Source organism: Epinephelus lanceolatus, chromosome 7 (assembly GCF_041903045.1).
Source record: "Epinephelus lanceolatus isolate andai-2023 chromosome 7, ASM4190304v1, whole genome shotgun sequence".
Taxonomy (NCBI): domain Eukaryota; kingdom Metazoa; phylum Chordata; class Actinopteri; order Perciformes; family Serranidae; genus Epinephelus; species Epinephelus lanceolatus.
The window spans coordinates 20,837,248-20,858,340 of NC_135740.1; the positions used below are offsets into that span (position 1 = coordinate 20,837,248).

Genomic DNA, 21,093 nt, shown 5'->3' on the forward strand with positions numbered 1-21,093 from the left:
GCACTAGCAGCTACGGTATGGGCCAGAAAAAACAATGACAAATAGTTAACTGCAGGTGTTATGGGTCCTGAGCTTGGTCCTCTGTGAACAGATTGTAAAAAGTTGTTAACAGTTTTAAGTGAATACAGCGTGACGTCCCCTTTCAGCAAGTTTGCTTTATGAGTCAGAATGGCACCCATATACCCAAACTGCGGTCCCCAGAGGAATCACAGCTAAATACTACCACTTACTAACAGGACATACAATGGACAACCTGCGCGATACTGCTCTGTTGGTCCCAAATTTGTTTTTGTTCTCCTATATAGATCGATCAATCAATTTTATCTATAAAGCCCAATATCACAAATCACAATTTGAAATTTTTTTAGATAACTCTAGGCACACACAACACACTGTTCTATTTTACTCACATTTCCAGCATTTCACTTCCTGCAACAAGTCACACCTTGTCAGATTTCTGAATGAGTCTTCTTCTTGAGCTGGACTTAGACACAATAATAAAGAGACTGGATCGAGCAAAAAATAAAGAGATGAAAGTTACAATACTAATCTGAGCCTGTCTGTTGCAAAAATAACCACTTTTAATTGATGCACAATGATGGTGCACAATTGCCCCATCTGGTTACATTTTCGCTTGTTGCACAGCTGCTGGCTGCAGCCCTCCCTCTCTCTCAATAGGTGCACTCTGGTACTGTCAACAAATATCACCACAACCCTGCCTATCAAGCAGTTGTCTAATATTATCTATGATTCTGGAGGGAGCTTTTCAAAGACTGCAAAACTACTCTGATGATGACATCAGGGTTATCTTGGGCCTTGACTATAAATATTTCTAACAGAAAGCCTGACAGCGTGACAAACAGGGATGTATAGTTTTCAAAGATGTTGGCTTTACCAGGACAGGAGAGTCTAATGAAAGATGCCATCAAATTGCATTGTGGGACATGAGAATCCCACAGTCTAAGATGGCTACAAATACATGATGACATTTGTTGCTGAATATAGAGGAAAGGGTTCAGAGAGGAGTTAGCATGTTGGAGCCACATGGGGGCCTCCAGGACCAGGGACCTGACGCTGCAGCCCGTCAGAGGATGGACTATGTTCACACAGAGGAAAGGAAGCCAGCAGAACAGGAAGACCCCAGTAATCAGACCTAGTGTCTGAGCAGCCTTCCTTTCCTTCTTCAGAGAATATCTTTCCATATAAGCTGGGACTCATGTAGTTAAGCCAGTCCTCATGGAGTTGATCTGAAGCTGCCCAGTTTGGTGACTGATTGCATGGATCCACCTCACTTGTCTCTGGGCAGCTCTGAAGGTTTTCCCATAGGCAGACAGCATAAAACCCTTGGGAATGAGGAAGAAATTGCAGAGATTGCAAAGGCGTAGGGCACATGAAACACGGCCAGACAGGTCTAAGTATCCTGTGTGCTGCTGCTTTCCACAGCAGGAGATGCAGATGGAGGAGATGAACAGAGGCAGAATCCAACAGAGTTTTAGCAGCATGGTGACACGTCTGGGAGACATTCGAGCAGGGTAGTACAATGGATCATACACTGCTACGTATCAGTCTAATGCCACGCAGCTCAGATTAAAAATAGAGGATGTACCGAAGGTGACCAGCAAGAACTGCGCTCAGCAGAAGTGGCACCCAAAGTGTCAGGTGTCGATGGAATGCACCAGACTAAAAGAAGCTGCGTGTTCTGTGATGTGCACAAGACTCTTTGCCTGTTCCTGTGTGTGTGCAGATGTCAGGTATTGATCCTTTGTCAAAACAAGGTCTATCAGGAATAAATGATCAACCAGCAGGAGTCAGCGAGCTGTGAGATAAAAGAACAAGGAGGTGTTTACAGTTAGATGTATAACAGCCGAGCTGGGATTGAAGGTCTCTGTCTATATCAGCAATTAACCCTCGGATTTACTCCTCTCATGTGAAATGTTCCTCGAAATCAATGTTTCTCAAATGGGGGTAAGCACACCCCTAGGGGTACTTTGGAGTATTGCAGGGGGTATTTGAGATTTTTTTTTTAAATGTTATTTTAAGCTAGAATTACCACCTTGTGGTTGAATGCCTTGGCCAACAAGTCAAGTTTAATTTTACATTCTTGATTGTTCAGACTCACATGTAGCCAAGACAGCAGGCAATGATTTAAACATAGATGTTGCTGCAAAGAAGCTACAAATTCTAAAATGTGGATGCTTCATGCACATCTTCAACATGGCAGCACGGAGATCTGTGCAGTCAGCACAGTTTCAAGGTGACCACCCAAATTTTGTGTCACCAATTCAGTATCTGTCTCTCCAGCTGTTCCTGAGTTATGGTGTTGAATAATGACCAAAAACATGTTTTTGCCGAACATTATGATGTCACAATGAAGGTGACCTTTGACCTTTTGGATGTAAAACGTTGTCATAGTTAGCATACGAGTTATGGCCTAAACTATGTTTTGTGACCTCTGACCTTTGACTACCAAATTCAGTCATCTAATCAGTTCATCGTTGAGTCAAAGCGGATGTTTGTGCCAGATTTAAGGGGCTTTAATTTCAAGGCCTTATTGAGATGTCACATTCACTTAATGAGACTGATGGACACCCAAAAACATATTGCCTCCAGCCATGGCTATGTGAAGGCATCAAAATATCAGTCACACATAATTCCTAAAAAAAAATTGCAATGCAACTACAATGCCATTATTGCATGATGACAAAAATTTGTTTTGCTCTGAAGGTCGGAATGGATTCTAAACATTTCATATGTAGCATTTAGGTCTTATTTTAGTTACAAGGTTGTTTTTAAGTAAATCAGTCCCTGATAGCACAGTGCTGTGTTGTTTTTTTTAATTTGTTCCACCAAAATAATTTATGTTGTTCAGGGGGTACATGGCTGAAGAAATATTTCAAAGGGGGCACATTATTTAAAAGAAAGGTTGAGAACCACTGCCCTGAATAGTTTGCTCTTCACCTTCGACCAGGGGTGTCAAACATACGGCCTGTGGGCCAGAGCTGGACCATAGATTCCATGCTGACTTCATGTAAAATTCTGCTTCAGAGGCTTTTCCACCCTGACAAGAATACAGTTTTCTGATATGACAATAAATACTTACCGTGACCATGTTTAAAGATATTGAACACTGCGCAAAATAGTCAGCAGCTTCAGTTCAAAAGAATCTGTATCAGGAAATGTATGAATAAATGCACATGTAATGGAGGTGAAATGTAGACTGAAATTGCACCTATTTTTCTTAAGACGTCTCAGACCGTTCAGCTATTTTGTAAAAGGATGGTCGTCTACTGAATGTAATTCCTTACACAGAAAAAGGTAAAATATTGGAGCTGATGTTACTGACTATGCAGTGGTTTAATTGGTCCGGCCCATCTGAGTCAAAATTGGGCTGTATGTGGCCCATGAACTAAAATGAGTTTGACACCCCTGCCTTAGACGCTTGAACTATGCCCCTCTCTTCAATCAGCACACCGTTTTACTTGAAAGAAGCAACACCCACCTCTAGTCTTTTCTCATCGGATAAAAATGAACATCTATGATTGTACATACCGGCGCAAGTTAAAGAGAGACTTTGCGTCCAAGCAACGTTTGATCAATGGTCTGTGTTTATTCTTGTATCGATCACATTTCTAATACTGATATTCAGAACTTTTTGAACATCAAACATACAAACAAGATGATATCCGATGTTTGTGCGCACAGCAGATAAACCAGGTTATACTTTATTTCCACAACATACCATGAAGATATCAAGTGACTGCAACAGCAAGGTGATCATTTGTCTTATCACACATTTTACACGAGTCTTTTTACAGGGCAGATATGGACTGAATGGAAGGCTGTGTTGGGTTTCTGAAAATGTGTCCTTTCCCCTCCAATGTATTTTAATGTTTGATCAGGATGCATGCAGTGGTGTCTTTCTGGTCCCAGAGAGGGCAGGGAACAGTGATTTTGATGAACTGTCTTGCACCCCTAACTGTCCATTAAAGGAAATTCCCCTTCTATGTCAACCACAGATACAGTAACATAGGACAAAATACCTCTGATACAGCAGCATAGTCAATACTCAGTTACCTTCACCTTACACTGACCACTAATGACAACGACAATGCACTGACTGATGAATGATCATGGGACCATGTACAGTGAATGCAGCAAACCTGTGAAATCCTACATCCACGCTCTGTTTGTGACTTAAATCCCTGTAAGGAATGAACGAGTCACATCTCAGTGAGACTCAGCGGTCACACCTTGTCATCAGGCACCGTGCTGTCCTTGTTGATCCCTCCCTTGTCTTTATTCTTCCCAAAGGAGAAAGAGAAAATGCCACCAGTAGTCTCCTCAGCTGGTTTCCCTCCTCTTCCTTCCCCTCTTAGAGCTCCCGCCTGGCAGTCTGCAGGGCTGCCAGGCAGCAGATTGGGTGTGGAGGGAGTTGGGGTGCTGGCCCCCCAGATGTATAATGTTTCCCCTTCAGGACAAGGTGGGAGACCCTGGCTCAGATAGCTTGGGCTCGGACTGGCTGAGGAGGGCAGAGTGCGCTGGCTGCCATTCAAGCAGCTGGAGTTGTGATCCGTTGAGCTTTTGCGTGAGTGTCCGGAGGAGCTGAAGTTGGAGGAGCGGTAATTGTAGGCCCTCCAGCCGGGACGTTTGCGCTGGGACCACTGGCATCGTAGAATGCGGATGAAGGCCAGCTTGAACTCTCGGTTGTAGCAGGGGTAGATGATGGGGTTTAGGCAGCTGTTGAAGTAGCCCAGCCAGAAGATCACTTTGAAGAGGACATCAGGTGGACGCAAGTTCACATTAAAAGACCCTGGACACAGTAGAACAGAAAGAGAAAATGGAAATGCTGGTATTAGTTGCCAATGGCTTTGTACGGAAACACTTAAGATTTTAGTCCATGTGTTTTGGATCTTAACAGGAATACTGCAACATTTAGGGAAACACGCTTGCTAGTGTTTTTATTTTTTATCAACAGCTGAGACAATCAATTCCACACTCATTCATATGTGCTGAGTATGAAGTGAAGCCAGGAGGCGTTTAGCTTAGCTTAGCATAAAGACTAGAAGTAGGAGAGCTAACCAGCTAACCTAGCTCTATCTTAAGCTAATAAATACACCCACCAGCCTCCCTTACGCTAACACAGTCAGTCTTGTTTGTTTCATTTGCACAAAGAAATATAAGAATGAAAAAATGGTTTTAGGAGATGTAACGTGCTGTAGCTGTTTCTTGGGGTTGCCAGGCAACCAGCTGAGACTCCATAATTGCCTTCCCCTGCTCTCAGTCTATGATAAGCTCACAGACACAGGAGTCACATTGATCTTCTGAACTAACTCTCTGTAGGGAAACTGATTATATGCACCACAATGTCAGACTTGTCACTGATTAAACACTAATCAGTCTTGGCACCCATCAGCTATCGTCTGACGATGATAAAGCCTCTTGGGGTGACGGCTAATATTTTGGGCTGATCCAGTGTAGCCAGTGGATATCTGAGTCAAAATGTCCTCTCATGTGGACAGGGCATTTTGGCTAATTTCTATAAACAGATATCTACATATGACTGCAGATGTGAAATAAAACCTGACATAAAGCTTAATCGTTGTCAGATGATAGCTAGTAGGGTCTGAGATTGCATTTCATGGATTGTTTACCTGCTGTATTCAAACGTGATTGGTCAATTCTGCTCAGACTACAACCAAACTACGGATGGAAACCAGAACATTTGTGATACCAACGTCTCGTCCTGATCCCGACAGATTCTGCATACAAATGCAGGATCTGTTTGTAGAAATGAACCACTGACCTGGTAGATCTGTCATTACTAACACATCTTCAGAGATACCAAATGTGTTGGGCAAAATTTGGGGGAAATATTTATATTTGATGGAATGGTGCAGCCATAGAGAAACATGAATAGTGTCGTGTCTGAATATTTCACTGTTTTTTCCAATTTAAAAGCTACTAAAAGGGGAAAATAACTCATAATTAGGGAAGCACAGATCCAAAATTTTTTCTCCTAATACCAATACCTGAGTGATGATGCAACACCAGTGCTATCCTTATCTCAGTTTTAACATTTGTACGTCTTAAAAGTTGTAGGAATAATTTTCAGGTAAAGTAACAAGGCCAAGAATTGCAAAAAAAAAAAAAAAAAAAGAGTTGCCAGCCTGTTATGACAGAATGAATCTAACTGATAATCGAAACACTGAATTTTTATAGGACACTAATGAAGAAAATTAAATCCAGATCGAATACATAACGGCCGATATTCGATTTAGTTAATCATGGTAGTGCTGGATCAGTGCATCCCTGATTATGGAAAATTGACTATGAGTCATGCAGCTTATATTTTACCCAGTAGGTGGCAGCATTAATTAGGAATACATAAGGCTTTACAGTCAGACTGCCTGCAGAGAGGATGTGAATCACAGAAGACACCATCCAATTCCACGTTATTTTTCATCAAAGAAAGACCTTGTATATAAGAAGGCCTACAGAAGCAGATGAAGTGCTCCCTTTTGAAAAACAGATTCAGCCGTTTTTCCACAGTTCATCTGGAGATAAGAATACAGGGGTTGAGAGTGGACTGACCCTGGATTCCCCTTTTAGATAAATACACTGTGCAAGACATGATTTCCTCCAAGCAAAGGGTAGACAGCTGTAAAGAAATGGCACCTTTTCTCTGACGGTTTGCAGGGGTCTCCCTATCACAGAAAACTTTTTTTTCTTGCACCTGCACCTGTTGTCGGTGCAAAATATTTGTATGCTGTTATTGCAAAAGTTGTGGGTGCATATGTTTGCATATGTTGTCAGTAAAACTCAATCAGGCAATAATGATGATGGAAACGACAACATTACAAAAGAGGCAGGTTTGTCATGGATGCTAATGAGTTGAGTTTGGCACGTGTTAAACTGCATTAATCTCCCTTTGTGGTGCCTTTTTCTCCTCCTGCTCAAACACAGGAAGAATATCTTACAAGCTAATGAGGTGAGAGGGGAAAGCCTGCAGATAAAAACACAGCAAGTGTAAGATTAGTGCGAAAGAAAGAAAACTTTGTGTTCGTGTGTGTGGGAAGATACGAGTAAAACTGTTTCTTTACACCAGCCCACATTCTTGAATTAATATCACATTCCTGGAGAGACTGAGGATGCACTATAATCTCAGGCTTTCAAGTGTGAAATTACCTCTGGTAAGATATAATAGGCAGACATTGACACCCCAGCTTGCTTCTTCATGAACATCACATCAACAACTTTAACAATTATTGCAAGCGTTTTAAAATGCATCATGTAATAAGCAGCCAGCGGGTGAAATGTGTTATTGGTCGCGAGTAATGATAACAGCCTGAGGGGAGTTGTGTCCACTTTTGGGGGTGGAAATAATCAAAACCTGCAACTATGCAAAGTTGACATCACAGATTTTTTTTCCATTTAAGATCCATAGAAAATACACACACACACACACACACACTTACAATGCTTCAGTCAATTTTCTACCTCGACAAAACTAGTTGGTGTTACAATATGAGGAAATGTCACTTCCAACTTTGATTTAGTGGCTCCTGAATGACAGCATACCAATCTGTGTGTGTGTGTGTGTGTGTCCGGTTGCCAAACTGTGAGATGAAACTAGAGCCGGCTGTCTGAATGTGTGTTGGCCTCCTGTTCTTTAGATGAATGGGTCTCTTCTCAGTGGCTGGTATTTTCACATGCTATTTTCGCTTTGGGACGACCACTTAAATGCGATTACATAACCCTGTGAGTTATGCCTGTGATTGGGATACAGAGGAAAAGGAATTAAAAACTGGTCATTCTGTCATTTCTCTTCCCGTCTGTCTCTCAGTCTGTCTTTGATAGTAGTTGATAACCTCTCTGTTCTTCTGCTTTGGCAGATGACAGCTGAGCATTTCCAAATATGATGACAAAATGACGATAATGATATTGATCTTGAGCAGTGAATTAAGGTTATTATACAGCACATTGGTTGACCGATTAATAACTAATTTTTTCAACAAAACGATTGTAAATGAGTATATAGTAAACATAGCTGTAATGGTAATACTCTTGAGTGCCAGATTTAGTTGATTAACTCAGTGGTTCCCAGCCTTTTTCTTTAAGGGCCCCATTTTCTGTCATTGCATAAACTGCCAACCCTTGAGTAAGCGTTTTATGGATATATTTATATGGCATTTAATGCATAACAGTAACAACAGTACATAATAACTGGTAAACTGTACAATTTACACAAATAATGAACACAGTAGCTGCAATAAGTATTTAATTAGACATGAGTTTTCTTGAAACTTTTAGGAAATTTTTGATGTATTCATATCATTATTTTAAATTTCAGCAATCACACACACTTACTAGGCTTCTTCTCCCACAAATTCTGTGTCTCCTCCATGACGCTTGGTCATTGTCTGTGAGCTCTACGCGTACTTTTCTAATGCAGGACGAGGCTGTTTTGCAGAGTCAAGGCTCTGTGATTGTAGCTTGTGTTCACATCTTCATGTGTCCCTATTCTGTGAGATGTTTTGTAAGTTTATATCTTGATTAATAATCTAATGTTTTAAAAAAAAATCATTTAGTTTTCTTCACAGAAATGAATAAAGTGCTGAGATATAGGCCTATGGTTAATTTTCTAATAAGTTTTCTCACACCCCTTTAAATTAAGAAGGCCTCGCAGCCCCCCGCGAAGCTTTGGGGACCTCCAGTGGGGTCGGGACCCTCAGGTTGGGAACCAGTGGATTAATTGAATAATTTTTTTAGCTTCATTCCATGCTGGGAAAATTAACCTATCTATTTCTTTATTTGACGTACAGAATGATAAACATGTATGTTTGCGTTGAAATTGGTAAGCGGCTCTCTTGGTTTAGTCAGTAGTTGAGACACTTAAGAAAAAAAATAGCGTATGGGGAAGAAGGGTACGCATTTAGAAAAATGTTGACATTCAAACCATAATCGAACACAAGGGAAATGGTGGAGAGGAGTGTGAGTGGAGAGCATCATGAGAAAATGAAAAAGGCAAAAGCCATCCAGGGCGCAGTACAAAAAACAAGAAGAGGACAAAATTTGCTAATTTGCACATACCATATTCTCTTATTGTTTTTATTTATTATTAACAGTTTATTTGTCTTGATTGCTCATTATCTCTTGTCCTTGTTAATAATAAACACTGCATAGGCAAACACAGCTGTGTTGCTCTGCCTGCCTCCCAGGAAGGGCCCTCTAAACACCCCTGCAGAGAGCAAAAGGTGGGACTCTGCCAGCATGTGTCTGTGCCTCTATTCTACACAAGTGCCGAGTAAAATTGAAGGAAACACAGAAATAAATCTGGCTGACATCCTACCTTCCTGTGGCCAGATGTGGTACATGTTAATGTGTTTAAGTTTTGTGTGAATGTGGTCCATTTTTGTCCCTTGAAGAGTGTTTATGTTGAAAGGAAGTATAAATAAATAATATGAAATGTACGAACAGCAGAAGATGTGAGACAATGGTATAGAGATAAACGTGGGAGGGTTCTTGTTCGTGGTCTCGGCCCTTCTGTTAAGAGAAATCTTAGCACCTCCTTCCTGAGGACAAGCACACACACACACATCTCACTGTGAAACACAGGAACATCTTAACAAAACAAGGCATCCTGTTATTCTCACTAATTGGACGAGGTGATGCCGATTCCGCCCCATGTAGAGCGCATGCACACACACACAGACACACAGACACACAGACACACACACACACACACACACAATCTGCTCTTCAAAGACTCACGCATCCTGTTTCATAACACACCCATGAATATGATTAATATCTCTTAATTTAAAAAGACAGAAGTTATTGCCCTCGCAAATTGCTTTCAATGAAACCATAGCATGAAGCTATTTTTGGGAAATTGGGTTGACATCCCAGGGACCCGCACTTTCACCCCCGCTGCCCCGTGGCCCCTCCAGCTCAGATCTGCCACCTCCTTTCTTCTCCATTGCTTTAACACGCAGCACTCCCATTATTTTCCCCTTTCAAAAACCATTTCAATTAGCCCCGAGCGCAGGGGTCGGCCAGCTCACGGAACAAAAACACACACGCATGTTGAGATGCACACATGCACAGTATCTCTTCCCAAAATACTTCTACATGGAAACAATTGGTTAACACCTCAAAGTGTTGGTTTCTCTCACACATGGGCACACTGCTTGCACCAGTTGCTAAATGCGATGCCTTCACAGGACATTAGTGCCGGCGCTGGGTGTTAAAGAGCCGTGGGACAATGTTATGAAATAAGACGTATATCTGCTGAGGACTGGGGATTTTTTTTCGGGCTAAGTTGGAAAAGGAGAACAAGAGAATGACTCACTCAAACACTTAAATCTAGACGAGTCCCTCCACTGAATCTTCATAATTTAAAGTAAAAATACTTTATTTTACACTTACTTTTCAGTGCTTTAATGCTCTTACGAATTCTTTGTAGATGTTGTTTTGTTGTCTTTGTTTACTTGAAGTGTAGCTATAAAAAACACATCACATTTCTTCTGTTACATTTACTTGAGTAATATCTTTAATAATACATTTTAAAATAACTGTACATTGATACTGCCTTTATGTACAAAAATAGATGCGTCCTTTTCAAACAGAAACATTCCTGCCTTCAGACTTCCATGCGTCCGTTATGCTGGCATAGATACAGCCAATAGATGGCACTAGAGGGCAGAGTCAAAGTTTCAGACAACAGCAAACGAAGCTTAGGTGGAGGAGGCTGCGATATTGGACCTTTAAATGGTCGCAGCGTGGTACACAGTGGTGGTTTGTGCAGCCATTATGTACATCACAATATGTGGATGGAGGATTCTTTTGACTATATTGCCTATTTGTTCTGTTCAGCCATTATTTAAATTTCTTCGATGTCTCCTGAGGTCACATCTCGCTTGAAATTTGCTACACTGCCTCCAAGATCTCTGATGGTATGGCTCGGTTTCATCCGTATCCGTAAGCTCTCAAAGAACCTGCACAAATATGGACACAATGAATGCAGAGTACGGACAGAAGCGCCTGTCTGTCTCCGTCTCCATATCTAAAGTTGAGCATAAATGAGCACTAACGCCTCATTGCCACTTATATGACTGGTGTCTATAGATTCGTAAATATATGGATGATACCTTCAGTGTCCAACGCAAGGAAGTGCATTTCTTTACGGATGGACAGAAACCTTATAGAAACTACCTGTAGCCATGGGGGGAGGTTAATTTTGTCAGTGTTTTTCCGCCATCCAGTAGTTTGGAAAATGCGCTTGAAACATTACTGCGACAAAAACAGAACCTCCCAGGTACGTGGCATGTTTTGTGAAATATTTAATTAAAAAGAAGTATGAACAGCTGAATGAGTCATCATGACAATCTGACTGTATGTAATGTATAACCATATTTTAGCAGAATAACATTACTCAGATTCATAATGTGTTAAAACTAGATAAACAAGTTATTTTTAATAAGACAAGCTCACTTAACAATCAACACAGGCAACTGGTTTGAAGTAAATAACCTGTTAGCCAGTTAGCAGCCTGTTAGCTAAGCTAGCACACTGTAATACGGTCTCTCTGAAATCCACTGCAAAAGTTCAGTATCTTTTTAACACAGTCGAGGCAAACTCCAGACCTAAATATTACGAGAGAAGGAGTTTCACAGGCACTCATCTCCGTACACATATGAAAGTGGAAACGAGGCTTAAGAGTAGCCTACTTGTTTTTCAGATTTTTTTTTCTCTTGCACAAGTACATTTGCAATAAATATGTCCTATACTCTGCTACACACTTCTCGTTTTTTTTACCGATACCTTCTAAGATATGTCTTATAAATTCTTATATTAAGCTAAGCTCACATGCATGACAACGACTGTCCAACAACGAGAGATACGACTAGCCCATCAAAACACCGCAGATGGAGCAGAGGTGTTTTGAACAAGCGGCAACGTCCAGGGCTGAAAAATGAAGCCAAAAACTGCAGTTCCTCAAACAGCCACTTGAGGCTGGCTCCAGAGGGGAGACGATCCCCATAGACCACCATATTAAAACTTAACAGCTGAAATAAACATGTTTACAGCCTGGTGCAAAAAACGGTTTTGGTCTCTATAGCTAATTTCAACATTCATTTCAACTGTGTGCTGGGGGGGGGGGGGGGGGGGGGGTTATATAACTCATCCATCTCAATTTCATTAAGGCTCGAAGTTATTGGGTAGTTTGGGATGTGACTGCTTTGTGTGACAGGCTGTCTATGATGTGTCACTATAGTCTATGAGATCAAAGATAAGATAAGAGATAAGATCCCTCGCTGCTCCATAACTCCCCCTCGGTATGGGGGATATGGCACTTAGATGAATTTCCGTGCACTTCACATTTGTTATCATCTGTTGAGGACCTGTGTGAATGTAATACGCTGATGAAATAAACTGCATCTAATGAAGCTACTAACCACTTACAGGATCGTTTTTACCCTTATTTAAGTTGATTATTTTTATGAGTACTTCTCTACTTCAGTCAATATCATTAAAAAGTAACAATATTTTTATTTAAGTAGTGTTTTTGTTTACTCTACCTATCACTGTTTACCTGCATTTAGTCAGTAAATCAATAAATTGATGAACAGGAAATGAGCTGGCAGTAGTTTTACTAACTAATTAATTGTCAGTTGATTTCATTTTTTCAAGCCAAACTGTGTCAGCCTAAAAATGTAAGGATTTCTCACTTTTACTTGTCCTACACCAAACAAACAAACAAACAAACAAACAAAAAAGCATTATTAAAACATCATCTTAGGCATTTTTTTTTGCTACTTTCTGACATTTTATACACCAAACCATTAATCAGTTGAGAAAACAACTGGCAGGGTAATAAATAACGAACACAGTTAGTTGCAGCCCCAGCTGTAGGCCTATGATTTCTTTATACATACATCTTCCTGTACTGCACATTTGTTTTCAGCTCTGTGTGCAGATGTAGCTGCCGACAATTTGAGTCTAGTCCTTCAGTGTGTCAAGATGAGCCCGATTTCATTTACTGACTTTTCTGCTGTTTCTTTGAGGCAATGTTGTGCTTGTAGTGAGTATTTTAAAACTCATCTATGTTTTAGGAATCCAATAATTTATTGTGTGTGTTTTTCAGTTTTGCTTGTTACTCATAAAAGTCAAAGTATCATTTTTTGACTGCTCTTTAGTGAATGTATTTATATCTTGTAAATAATTGCCACATACATTTCCCTGTCAGTCTGCAGTAAATACACTTAATGTGTGGAAACTTTTCTATCCGGACTAGAATTGTGTCTGAAAAATGTTAAGCTGCTCAGTAGATTAGTTGCAGTGGCGGAAATCCCGGGGGGGGGGGGGGGGGGGACATGACTCCCCCTTCAGTAAAGCTGTCCCCCCCTAGAATAATTTGAGACACAATTAATAATTTTTGAACAATGCAGTAGTATTTATTGAAAGCACAATGTAAGCAGTGCTCATTATAATCGTGCAATAATGTGCTATTTAAATCTTAAAAGATTTAGTCCCCCCCTCCCATTCCTAGTAGTGGTATATCCCACACTCTTTCCAACAGGTGGGGCTACTTGGCTCATAGCTAATGGGTACCTGTCTGTAGGCTCTCCACCTGTCAGTGAGACAAACATGAAAGACGTGCAGTCTAACGGACGAGGAGCGGTCATTATGCGCGACTATTACGCACGGTTGTGAGGTGCGCAGCGGCAGATCTCACAGCACATTGTTTATAAACCAGTTTACCAGTTTAACTGCAGGAAATGTTTAGTTGTTAAGCCATTTCTCATAAGTATAGACATTCACTCTGCCTGTTGGAGAGATAGAGAGAAGATTAAAGTGTCAAATTGCGGTAAAATATGCTGCATAAAAGACAGGCTACAACTTTTTTTCCTTGTCCCCAACCTGGAATTATTCTCTAAAATTTTACTGTTTATTGTCCCCCTCCAACTATGAAATGGCCACCTGCTGGTGGGACGGGTGCAATTTGAAAGGTGACACAGATTGTTTTTAAAGTCTCTGTATGCGACATTCAGAGCATTAATACAGCAATAAACCACTATTTGCTATGTAAAGAAATAGCAAAGCAATGGCGTCCTGCGCAGAGGATCTGTGGGTTTTGATTTCCGAGCTTCTCTGTGGTTTGTTGTTGTAGCCTGTCCGACTGTGTGTGCATGTGTGTATCCCACTGGCTAGTTCATCACTGCTGCTTTGCACTGCACTCACGCGGCAGTCACTGCTGATATCAGGACGGGGCCATTACGGAAGCGTAGTACCCACCCTCTGGTTCCCTGCTGGTTAACACTGTTAACTCTGTCAGCACTGTTTAGGAAGTTAGCAACATTAGCTGCGAGCTGTCGGCTCAGCCACCCCCACGTTGAGAAATGTGTGCAGACAACTCATTCACTCTGAATTACACACAGAGCCCCTTTAAAGATAAGACTGCTCAATCAGGGTTGTATATTGTGTATCATGTGGTGACTTTGTTTTTTGTGTACCTGAATATTTTGAAAATTCAATAAAGAGATGTTTTAAAAACCTGCTCCAATCATATAGAAGGTTTTATAAGCATTTTAGTACAACTCTGACTGCTTTCATTGTGTCTGGCTCCTCAAACAGCCTTTTATGGTCAATTCCTGCACTGTGATTATTGCAGTGCAATTAAATGTTACAGTGTGTTTTTTTTTCATAATGTGATACAAGAATGTTCTGAAATAACTTTAAGTTTAGATATGTCACCCTTACTGACAAACAGGCTACGTTAGACAGCTCTCAGTGAGTGTGTGTGAAATTTTGGACTGCTTTTTGTCCAAGGAAGCTTGCCTGGAGCAACACTAACTTAAAAAACTTTGATGTAATGTTTATAATCTTGGAGTCTGTATACCTTACTTTGCTCCAAGTTAAAGGCGTACAAGGAGACACGATAATTCAGAACCTGAAAAGGACTGACTCAAACTTTGCAACTGGTAGCTGTATGCTTGCCATTTATGTGCAAAAACAAATACAAGGTGTTTACAAGATTTAGGATCAGATAGGTCAGATCAGCCGTGAACAACAGAATTCCCATGTGTCTTTAAGCTGCAGATGTTCTCAGGTTGAGACCTCAGGGGTCAGAGGTTGCAGTGGATCTTGCTGGCGGCATCCAGCCTCAGTTTCACCTTTTCTGGCTTTAAAATTGTTCAGAAAGCTGCAGCCACACTGACACAATCACAAACACACACAAACATGCTGACATAAACAAACATACAATTTCCAGCACTCCACACACACTCACAAACAAAACACACGTGCCGTCCACTGCCACTGGTACGTACACACCGTCAACCAAAAAACCCCCCACATACATTACATATCAGTGACAGTATGCAGAGGAAGGTGCAGGGTAATAACAAGTGTGAGACAGGAAATCCCACACTGTGGGTGGAGGCTAATGAATACTCACGGAGCAACATGAGCGGAGAGCTGCTGCCCTATCACAGAATATTTAAGTTCTGACAAGAGTTATACAAGAGAGCAGGGCACAAACATAAACTGAACAACAATATCTCCACAGATACCCCCTTGCAAACAGATGAGCCTGTAGTGTTGAGAGCAGTTTCAGTGTTTTGCTTTGACATGGCGGATATATAAATCTATATACAGTAGACGCATTGTGTGGAATTCTTCACCAGAAGATTTGTGGACTTCTTTGTATGCCTGCCTTTCATGCATCTCTGAGGCCAGTTAAAAATGAGCATGAAATAAGGTCGCATGGTGCTCTGTGACAATGTATCAGTATGCTACACCAGAGATTGTACACAGAAACGTACCCTCCGGGGGTTTCTTGGCAGTTTGTTGATTAGTGTTACATAAACAGGCCCCTCCTGAACCTCAACTCCCTCCCTGGAATCTGCTCTCTGAAGCCTCTCAGATCTGAAAATCAGAACTTTGGAAAATTATATTTTGTTACGTGCCTTTGGTATCTCACCAAAAACGCCTCGAGGCAAAATAACCCCAGCTATGTGACACTGCGTAGTGATCCTGCCCTAGGTACTAATGTGTGTGTGTGTGTCCATGTGAGGAGGTGATGAGCTGCAGACTGATGCCAGGGGCATCAACACATTCCCATTTGACCACAGTAAATGTGTACACACACAGGCACACGCCGATACACAAACACATGCTCACAAATATATATAACCATTATCTACAGTGTCATAAGGAATCATCACCCTGCCAATCAGGGGAACAATCCTCTAAAATGCAGCAGCCATGCTTGTAGCTGAGACTTTATTCCGTGAGCCCAGACTCCATCACTAAATAAAGACATTTTCTTAGCCTCCTCGCCACAACACAGCCCGCAGCATGAGCATTTCACCACAGAATATATTGTTTAATTTCCTCTGCAGGTTTTTAAACAGCCATGACAGCGGGGTGTTGAATGCTTGCCAGTCTCGGTGGCATCAGGGAGCCCAAGCGGGCCCCACAGGCCTCTGAACAAACCGACCAGAGCAGAGGGAGGCCACCTACTTTTCACTTGGCACACTCCAGCTATTTGTTGCACAGCAGATTAACTGAGACTCAGGGAATCAATGCAAAGATAACACAAATAATGTTTGGATAAGACTGTGAAGAATTCCTTCTCAGCCTCTTGAAAACATGTTCTATCCCATATTACGGGCTCTGAGTTTAGAGATCTCAACGCCAGTGTTGGCTTTGGCATTTTAGAGTTGGAACATTTGAAAGCTGGTCCAATTTTAAAGTCTGTGACATAAAATATGATGCAATCGAACTTACTTACATACACAGAGGCTGTGAAGTCATAGAAATAATATAGATCCACCCCTTCTGCGCCATTTATATTGAATGCTGCAATAATAAATGGGGGATGTTATTTTTTACTCCTGCAGTAGGCCTATAAAATGACCACTAAAGTAAATCAAAGCCCACTCATAGGTTTGGTGACAATTCAGAGCAGTAAATTCTACCCAGGAGACTCTCCAAGTGAGAGCTATAGATATGATTTACAAGGCCTGCAGCTTTTAACTCCTCAGTTTAACTTTCTACAGACATTTAAATGGCTGAAATGCCTTTTTATGGAAGTCTCATTAGCTAATTTAATGTAAGAAAGTTTAAAAAGTGGGAGTGTGTTGTGAGGAAAAGGACGTGGTGGTTTCATTTATGACAGTGTAACAGACCACAGTATGGACAACCTGTTGAACCTACCTATGGGTAAGGCGAGGAAGAAGGGCAGCCAACAAAGCGTAAACATGCCGACCACAACTCCCAAAGTTTTTGCCGCTTTCTTCTCCCGGGAGAATTTCAGAAGTTTCACCGTGAGGGAACTCCTCGCTTGGTGCGCGCGGCCCTTGCCGGTGCCTGAACTACCTGGCTCCTCGTGCACCTGAGAGCCCTTGTGGATCCTGAGTGTCAGCTCACCGGAGTTCATCCTCTCGCGCATCACACCGGCTTCCAGGTTCTTAGTGGTCCGTTTGGCGACTATATACACCCGGCAGTACATGGCCAGAATAACGATGAGAGGGATGTAGAACGAGCCGAGGGAGGAGAAGAGCGCGTAAAATGGCTCCTCGGTGATGGGGCACTCCGTGTCGTCCGGCGACGGCGGCTGCTTCCACCCGAGCAAAGGTCCGATGGAGATGACCACCGACAGCACCCACACCCCGAGCATGGCCAGCAGAGCCCGCTTCTCCGTGACGATGCCCGGGTACTGCAGCGGGTGGCTCACTCCGATGTAGCGGTCGATGGATATTACGCACAGGCTCATGATGGACGCGGTGCAGCACAGCACATCCACCGCCGCCCAAATGTCACAGAAGATCCTGCCGAACACCCAGTAGTCTAAGATCTCCAGAGTGGCCGACACCGGCAGCACCGTGGTGCCCAGCAGCAGGTCGGCGATGGCCAGGTTGATAATGAAGTAGTTCGTCGGTGTCCGCAGGTGCCTGTTGCACATCACCGAGAGGATGACGAGGATGTTGCCCGCGATTGCGAACACGATGAAAGCCCCCAGCACCAAGCCGAGCGGGATGGCTCTGGTGAGGTCCACCCCCGTGTGGTTCCCCCCGGAGCTGTTGGTGAAGTTGACCGGGTAGGACGCGCCCGGAGTCCCGCCGAGTTCCGAGGAACCATTTTTCCACAAGTTTGTGACATTGTCAGTGCTCAGACTCATTTTGACTCAAGAGGTCCTCCATAGCAGGCTTCAGATCACTTGTAACTGCAACTCACGAAAGAGTTTTACATTAAAAAATATATCTGAATGGTCTACGTCTGCATGGTGTGACTGCGTGTCTGCAATTTCGTTTCCAAATCACCGCTGAGATGTTTTATCAGAGAAAACCGCTCACTGTGCAGCCGTACAGACCCCATGAAATCCTTCTCCCTCCACTCTCCTGAGGGCTCAGTGGAAAAGTGAGGGGGGCAGCAGTCATCTCCTGCCTCCTCTGCGCCACACACAGCTCTCCCATGCACTGACCAAACATACCTAAACACGAGCCTGTGAAGCGCGCATGACGCATCATTGCAAGAAAAACCGTGCGCTCCACAGAAAACGCATAACAAACTGTACATTTGCACCATTTTACGCAACTGTGCGGGAAAGAATTGCGCGTTTTGGGAGAAGCGCCTCTGTTTTTCCTCACCGTGGGAGGGTGCTTAACTGGACAATTACAAGCGAATGCTTTTGTGCCAAAACCACATTAACTTTGTTGTCAGTTTTTTAGGTTTCTAAAAGGAGCACTATGCTTCAATGGCATTAGAGGATACTTTGTAATGGAGAAAAAAATGTGCTTGAGCATAATGTCTCAGTGTAAATCCCTACTGACATAAGATCTACTCACTTTCCGTCTATGTGTGGTCCTTGAAAATCAATCAGGAGCTTCAGGCAGGCAACTTAAAAGGTAAAGTTAAAAAGGCCAAACTGATAAAATTCAAAAGTGGATAACAAAATCACACACCCCCTCTGCTGCAACAGGTATTTCTTGTGAAATATAGTTTCCTATTTTGGTCAAATGCAGGAGTTCCTCTCAAGTAGCCTAATCTCATTTTGGAGCTCTGTGACTGATTTAATGGGCTGAGTTCAAACACAGGCACATTCCTAAAACTGAGGTTCCTCCTGTTTAAAGGCTTTTCACTACACACGATGTAACCGGTGGAGATAGTAAACAGCTTAAGTCAATGACTGATTTACAATTCAATGAAAAAAAGCCCCCTCATCAAGTGTTTAAAGCTCCACATCTGCAGCCTTAATCTGAACTGACTTCATTCCCCAGAAATGTTTGTAGCTTCAACTTATAGTTTGAACAAGGTATCATGAGGTCTATGATGTCATCAGAATTTGAATGAATTAATCCAAAAAAATCAGCATGTTTGGTTTATTTATTCTCAACATTCAGTCCTCACTATTTATGTAATAATACTGTCTATAAAGGCAGTCTTGTTGGGTGGAAGATGTTTGTCTTTATCCAGTGAAAACCTTAGTCTTTACCCTCTATTTCTCACTTTTACTTTTTCATTATTTCTGTTACTTCAGTTTCTAACCCTTCCATATTATATGTAGGCCTATTGTAAACTATGGAGAAACAAAAGGTGAAAAACAAAAATGCAGTTCTTTGAGACTGAAGCATGCTTGTCACTGATGATTGATGGTGTATGTAATAAAAGTTGACTTGTCATAAAATCTAATGTCGACAGCTTCTTCACAGCTACAGTAAACTATAAATTGACAGCTTCCACCTCTCATATTTTCAGAAGACTTTAGAGCGTCTGGCAGTTCTTATTCTCACCGAAATCTAAAGCTGTTTCTCCCACTGCAGTCCAAGCTGTGATAATTTGCACTAGTTTCAGTGCATCATTCTTCACCATTGTCTCTGTGCTTCAAACACAATAATCAAATATAATAATTAACATCAATATTAACTCATGATCCACCCCTTTTTCCCCATGCACATGGGTCATGCAGCAACATGTAAATGTTTGCATCTTGTGACCAGTTTGATAAAAATACTGTTTTTCTTTTAGAGGCTGAGCAAAAGTTTGGGTCTGAAATAAACTTCCATGCAACTTCAATGCAGCTGTGTGTGTGTGCAGAATGTGTGAAGTAATTGTGAATTAACATTTTTTAATTGATGACCTATCTATAAAGTCATAGTGACTCTATCATTTGTTAAGGGCAGATCATCATTAGTCATGTATTAGTTAAGCATGCCTTAAGTAAATGATCTGTACCATAATAAAACGTGGCCAAAAAAGGTCACATTGATCTTGATCGCCACCCGGTGAGTAGCCTACGTCAAGTGACACAAATCAAACACGCCTATGTCGCGTGACCAACAGGTGCATCCTGGCTGTGGCTAACTTGGTGAACGCGATCATATCCTACACGTGGTGCATCCTCTATCTGTGACCTCAGGAACGTTTACCTTCGGTGAGGTGTGTGAGGCCTTTCTGCTGTTTTTTGACAATAACCCGCAGAGCCAGGGAGCAGAGAGGCTGAGCTGAGCAGGCTGCTTATATTTGACACCGGAATGAAGGAACTGAGGTTAAAGCTGGGGCAGGGTTTGGAGGACTTTGCAGCGCGGGAGTCTCATGCAGTGGCGTGCAAACAGGTGAGTCAGTCACGTAGCTCACTGTGTAGAGGAGCGCTCAACTATCACTGAGTTGCCTAGAAATGTTTGTGCAGCTTTCTTTTTGCTTTGTGTGTTTGTGGCTGCAGCTGCTGTGGAGTTTATATAAATACATGTGTTGTTTGTTTGTCCTGGGGATGTGTATTTTATTGTGAAACTGTCAGGTTAATTAATTTATGTGGCTTGATAATGCTTGTTGCATGTCCATAACGGTTTTTTGGTATTATTTTGGTGGTCATTTTTGTCTCTGGTTAATATTTTGAGAGGCTTCACCGAGGGAGGTGGTTGTTTATTTGTAACTGATAATCAGTCAGCACAGACTGCAGTTAATGTCTGTAGAAAATTAATTAATTGTTGGTTTGGAAATAAAGGCTTTGTAAATAAGGTTTGATGCTGTCCCACTAGTGTAGATGGGCATGTGTTTTAGTTTTATCATATAACATTATCATCATCA

At 41.9% G+C, this 21,093-nt stretch overlaps 1 protein-coding gene and 1 pseudogene across 1 annotated transcript; both read right to left on the minus strand.

Annotated features, from left to right (window-relative positions):
- Window positions 1-449: 449 nt before the first annotated feature.
- On the minus strand, window positions 450-3,017 carry LOC144463851 (5-hydroxytryptamine receptor 4-like; annotated as a pseudogene).
- A 570-nt stretch (window positions 3,018-3,587) lies between these two features.
- Window positions 3,588-18,402, minus strand: LOC117260654 (alpha-1A adrenergic receptor-like). Its single transcript, XM_033632675.2, has 2 exons — window positions 17,224-18,402; window positions 3,588-4,810 (listed from the first exon to the last, which is right to left on the minus strand). The coding sequence occupies exons 1-2, from the start codon at window positions 18,185-18,187 to the stop codon at window positions 4,245-4,247; spliced, it is 1,530 nt and encodes a 509-aa protein (XP_033488566.1). The 5' UTR covers window positions 18,188-18,402; the 3' UTR covers window positions 3,588-4,244.
- Window positions 18,403-21,093: the final 2,691 nt, after the last annotated feature.